Source organism: Camellia sinensis, chromosome 3 (genome assembly GCF_055761805.1).
Source record: "Camellia sinensis isolate YWXY chromosome 3, ASM5576180v1, whole genome shotgun sequence".
NCBI lineage: Eukaryota > Viridiplantae > Streptophyta > Magnoliopsida > Ericales > Theaceae > Camellia > Camellia sinensis.
This window is the reverse complement of record NC_138963.1, coordinates 205,764,107-205,769,770: the sequence shown is the minus strand read 5'-3', so window position 1 is coordinate 205,769,770 and position 5,664 is coordinate 205,764,107. Positions and strand designations below refer to the sequence as shown.

Here is a 5,664-nt window from a genome sequence, read left to right as displayed (position 1 = left end):
CAAAATGAGCAATGCTAGGTATCATGAAAAGATTTTCATGAAAATGATCATGAAAGATTTATGACCCTTGGATTACACTTAAAATAAAATACTACACACTAATCAAGGTAATCCAAGAGTCATAAATTTTTCATGATCAATTTCATGATCCGTATCTTTTCTCCATCAAAATATACCTCAGTAAAACTACAAAATTATATATCACAGTAAAACTACAAAATCTTGAGTCTTGGAAATCAGCTCATGATCATAGCAGCCTTTTGTAAGTCTTCCCCTAGTCATCTAGTTAATGATAAATTATACTTTTTGTTGACTCAAAATAGCCATCACAAAAAATTAAAATTTAAAAATAAAATTAGTTTTTAAGGATTTAATATTTTTATTATGAAAAGTATTATTATTATATTTTTAGTAACGTAAATTAAATATTAGTGATGGATTATTATTCTTTTGGGACTAAATTTTTTGTCTTAAAAAATGAACTATTTTAAGATCAAATTATTTTATCCTTAAAAGTCTATTTATTAGTGACATTTTCAAAATTTTGTCGCTAAAAGTCTTTTTTTACTTTCGGGACAATCTTTTAACTACTATCCTCATGACGATAAAAATTAGTTCCTAAATGTCTTTTACAGCAAAAAAATTACTTTTAGAGACCAAAGCACTCTTATATTTTGTAATAAGGTTATTTTAGTAATTTTTTAAATTTTCAACAAAAGATAAGTAGAAAGTAGAGAAAGTGATGTGATAACTTGTAATCCCAAACCAAAGCCTAAATAAGAAAGATTACACTTTATCCCTTTTAAATTTTGGTATTATCTCCCTTTTAGCCTTAAAACTTATTTTTTTCCACATTGTTTGCTAACATTTATTATATTTTCTAGTTTAACCCAATAACTAGTGTCTGTTAATTTTGATGAAAAATGCCACTTGACATAATAACACATTATTATATGAATTTTTATTTTTTTTATTTTTTTGTTATGTAGGGTATTTTGGGTTCAGTTTACACGCACCAAACTAAATTTCTATACCCCGAACAAGCCTTTCGAAATAAAGCGTACGTCCTACGGTCCGTGACCACAAGGTGTGCATTATTGGTTAGAGGATTCGAACCTGAAACCTAGGAGGGAGCAAACCTCTAGGCCTCAGTCGTTACCTACTAGACCAACCACCTTGGGGTATTTTTTTTGTTATTTTATTATTATATAAATTTGAATGGCTTAATAACAACATTTTCTCACTTTTGAACTCAAAAGTTTTTTTTTTTTTTTTTTTTTTGGTTTTTTTCAATAGCCTTAACTGATGATCTCGATTGATTATTTCGTCATTAACAATATCGTACATTCTATATGAAAATGAGAATATACAATCTTTTAAAACTCTTTTAACATGTGTCCTATAGACACATATTAATGAAATTCATAATAATATCAACAAATTGTTCGGCGTATTACAACAATCTTCTTCTTTGTTTTTTTTTCTCCTTTTTTTTCCCCTGTTGATATAGAGTATAAATATTATTACTCTTAATAAATCATTTCTTTGTATAGAGTATCATATTTTGTAGGGTTAAAAGGGCAAGGTAGAGCTCAAAAGAGCAAGAAACAGAATCCGTAAAAAAAAATTAATTAAAAAGAGTCGAAGCGAGGGATAAGGACCTTATTGATGCCAGACAAAAATTACTGGAAAACAAATAAATAAATACAAAGCTTACACATAAAAAAGTAAACAAACCAATATCACATGTTACATGGCCCACTTGCGAAAAAGTCCATAAACCAAAAGAGTTGTTTATATATTTTAAATTTGTAGCCGACTAACATGCCACGAATATTCCCCCACAATGTTACAATCAATTATTTAAAGGATAATGATGTGTAACCAGAATTTCTAGGCCAAGAAAGGATTGGTGTTTTTAAAATAATGGAAACATAATTATTATAAATATTTTATTTTTATATATTTACTCTTATTTGAAAGGTGGAGTTGTGTAGTTAAAATGTGCCTCACGTGACAGCACGATTGGACTCCGCACCATACGTGTTCCGCTATCTTCAATCCAAACAAGTGATCCATATGTCATGGTACCATTTAAATTACTCTTACACTCTATACTCAAAGTATAACTCTTCCGGTCGTACTTCCCATTAAAAATCAACATCCTTGGTGAGATTCTTACTTTAGAGCCTGTTGGTGCCATGACCTTAGCATAGTAAGTTGCCATACCATCTCCCACATTAGTAAGAGTCCTCTGAAATGTTTGAACCATTGTTGTTGATTTGTTATTGTAAAATGCAATAAATGATGGGTAATTTAGGTCAGGGGAGGGCTTTGAGCAATTGTAGCGATTTGACCTCGTGATGGTTAAGATTTGCTTCTTTGTATAATTCATGTAGCACATCAAATTCACATAGTCTTGTGGAGGTGTATCATATACCAGACCTGGATCAAGTGCTTTATTTGGATCAATTTGACCTGAACCCATGGCTAGCGGTGAAGCAAATGTATTATTTTGTCCATAGTCTTGGATAAGATTATCAGTATTATCAATTGGGTTTGCAGTGGTCATCATGGCAGATCGAATGGCAGCGGGACTCCATTCAGGGTGTGCACCTTTTAAGAGTGCAGCCACACCAGCAACATGAGGACAAGCCATCGAGGTTCCAGAGACAATTTTGTAGTCACTGGACAAGCTTATACCAAACCCAATCGTTGCTGAAGATACAATGGGTATCCAAGCGGCCAAGACATGTGACCCAGGAGCCATTAAATCCGGCTTCAAGAGTCCAGTATAAGTTCTGGAAGGACCTCTTGAGGAATATGAAGCTACAACTGGTGCAGGCTTTGTTCCTAACACGGTCTGTTTGAACTTCATGCTAGCCAAAGGATTATGCTTAGATTTTGCATATTTGATCACAGCATGTCCATCCTTTGTGCTTATCACCACACCAGGCCATGGAAAATATGCCGACGTCTCAAAAATTTCATCGGATATGAATATAGCAGCAGGAACATTGAGGCTAGAGATAAGTTGTAATCGAGACGAAACGTCACCAATGCCTTCACATATTATAATGGAAGAAGCAACTTGAGCTAGCAACTCAGTTGAATTACAGAAAGCTACGGTTTTATTGTAAAATAATGGTAACTTTTCCACTAAGGCACTTGCAGGGAACACAGACCATCCAGTGATCGTTAACCCATTTCCCAAAGTTACTGTTCCAGCGAACGAACGATCAATGCTACTTGCAGCAACTGTCGTGGTCCATGGAATTGAATCATACAAGCTCAAAATATCCGGACCAGTGTTTCCTCCTGCATGAGCAACAAACACACCTTTTTCCATGGCACTAAAACAAGCTATTGCAATAGTATTCTCATAGAAAGGAAGGTCATAGTCGAAACCAAACGAGAGTGACAATATATCCACCCCATCGGCAACTGCCTGGTCTATACCAGCAAGAAGATCAGATGATTGGAATCCTTCATTCCAATTGACCTTGTAAACAGCCAATCTAGCACGTGGTGCGAGACCTCTCGCCGTGCCCTCTGCATAGCCGAAGAACGATACGCTTTCGACGAAATTCCCAGCAGCTGTTGATGCAGTGTGAGTACCATGGCCCCCAGTGTCCCTAGCCGACTTCATGCTGATCTTAATATGAGGCTTACTAGCAATCAGACCTTTGTTGAAGTATCTAGCTCCAATAAGCTTTGAGTTACACATGGAGGCATTGAATTCTTGTCCAACCTCGCAGGTTCCCTTCCACTTGGATGGAATTGGTGACGTCATACCATCATCTTTGAAGCTTAAGCTCTCCGGCCACACTCCGCTGTCGACAACACCGACGATCACGTCTTTGCCGTAATTCGAAGCCGGCCATAGCCCCGATGAAGGATTGAGGGAGAGAAACTCAGGGGTGTGAGTGGTACGAAGTTTGAGTTCTCTATCATTGTAAGCCGAGACAAACCCTAGTGATTTTTTTACAGCTTCTAGTTCGTTTTGAGAGAGAAGTGCACAAAAACCATGTGCAACATTGTCGTAGGTGTAGATTACACTGGGTGATGGTGGTGATATTGAGTTTGACATGTTTGTTGTGGTGGTCGGACCCGATTGCTTTAAGGAATCGACGGTGGAGGAGTACCAGTGGTGGTGAGTAGTGAAAGCTTTGGGCATGAGAGACTTGTCCATGTGGATGATGTACGTGGATCTCTCCACTGCTGTTGATCTCACATGATGAATGAAGAGAAACCATGTGAAGATGATGAAGAAAATTGATGAACGATGCAGAGGAAGATCAACAACCAACACCATTTTTGTTTCACAAGTAATACTCAATACGAAGTTTGATGGACTATATGTGAAAGACTCGCTTTTCTAAGGTAAAAAGATGAGTGGCTATGAGAAAGAAATAATTGAAGTTTGATTGGATGTGATATGAGAGGCTGAAGTTTGATTGGTTATGATATGAGAGGCTGTGAGAGAGAGAGAGAGATTGATCTACGGGTGTAAGTTGGAGAAATTATTTGATTGGATATGATATGAGAGGCTGTGAGAGAGAGATTGATCTACGGATGAAGTTGGAGAAATTATTCATTGTCCCGGCGGTAAATCTAGGTAGTGTTCCAACCTCACGATTATTAGTTGAAACAACGGGTTTCATTAGGTATTTGTCTCATTTGGAGACAATGGGTTTCATTAGGTATTTGTCTCATTAATGCTCCTAGAGTGATGAATAATTTCTCGTGTATGTTGCAATAATTTTTGTACAATATGGTAGTTTCTTTAGGGAGAAAAAAAGGACAACTACATGTAGGTCTGGATTTATTATTTAATGGATTCTATCATAATTAATGATATTTTTCATTAAATATTATTAAGAAATATCACTAATTGTTAATTTTTAGTGTCAATTAAAAATTATAACAAAAAATATTACTAATTATAAGTTTTAACGATAGCTTAAAAAAATTATTACAAAAAGTCACTAATTTTTAACTTTTAATGATTGTTTAAAAAATTTGTCATAGAAAAACGTCACTAATTTTAAGTTTTAGCAACAATTTATAAAAATCGTGACAAAAAAAGTCTCTAATTGTCAATTTTTAGCAACATATATAAAAAACGTCACGTAAAATTACTTTTAGAGACGATTTTACTAGAATTTATTTTTAATAGAACTTGATGGGAATTAAATTCAACTATGAAGATTTATTGATAGTTTATCTAAGAAATAATTATACAGTAGTATCACTACTAAAAATCAGAACTTTTGCGACGGTCTTAAACGTCGCAAAAAGTTCACATATCCTCGCAAAAGACTTTTTGCGACGGAGTAGCGACGGGAAATGGGGGGTGGCGGAAGGGGGTGTGACAAAAAGTATTTGTGATAGTTACAAACTGTCGCTTTCTTGTAGCGACGGTTAATCAATGGTTTTTGTGACGGTTTAACCTGACACAAAAAAAAAAGGAAAAAAAACTTCACCTTTAGTGACGATATTGGTTGCCGTTGTCAAAACTTTTTTAGTGACGGTATTTGACATCGCGAAAAGTATTATTAGCAACGGTCTAAAATGGCATAAAAAAAATAGAATTAAATTAATATTATATTTGCAACAATTTAAACCGTCATTAAAAGTTTGAACTAATATGCATATGCGACA

The 5,664-nt window shown here is 34.9% G+C and overlaps 1 protein-coding gene across 1 annotated transcript; it reads right to left on the bottom strand.

Annotated features, from left to right (window-relative positions):
• Positions 1–1,777: 1,777 nt before the first annotated feature.
• Positions 1,778–4,483, bottom strand: LOC114315390 (subtilisin-like protease SBT3). The gene has a single exon (XM_028261988.2). The coding sequence runs from the start codon at positions 4,313–4,315 to the stop codon at positions 1,973–1,975; it is 2,343 nt and encodes a 780-aa protein (XP_028117789.2). The 5' UTR covers positions 4,316–4,483; the 3' UTR covers positions 1,778–1,972.
• Positions 4,484–5,664: the final 1,181 nt, after the last annotated feature.

Coding starts and splice junctions, on each gene's coding strand:
- LOC114315390 (XM_028261988.2), bottom strand. CDS start 4,315: ATGGTGTTGGTTGTTGATCTTCCTCTGCATCGTTCATCAATTTTCTTC.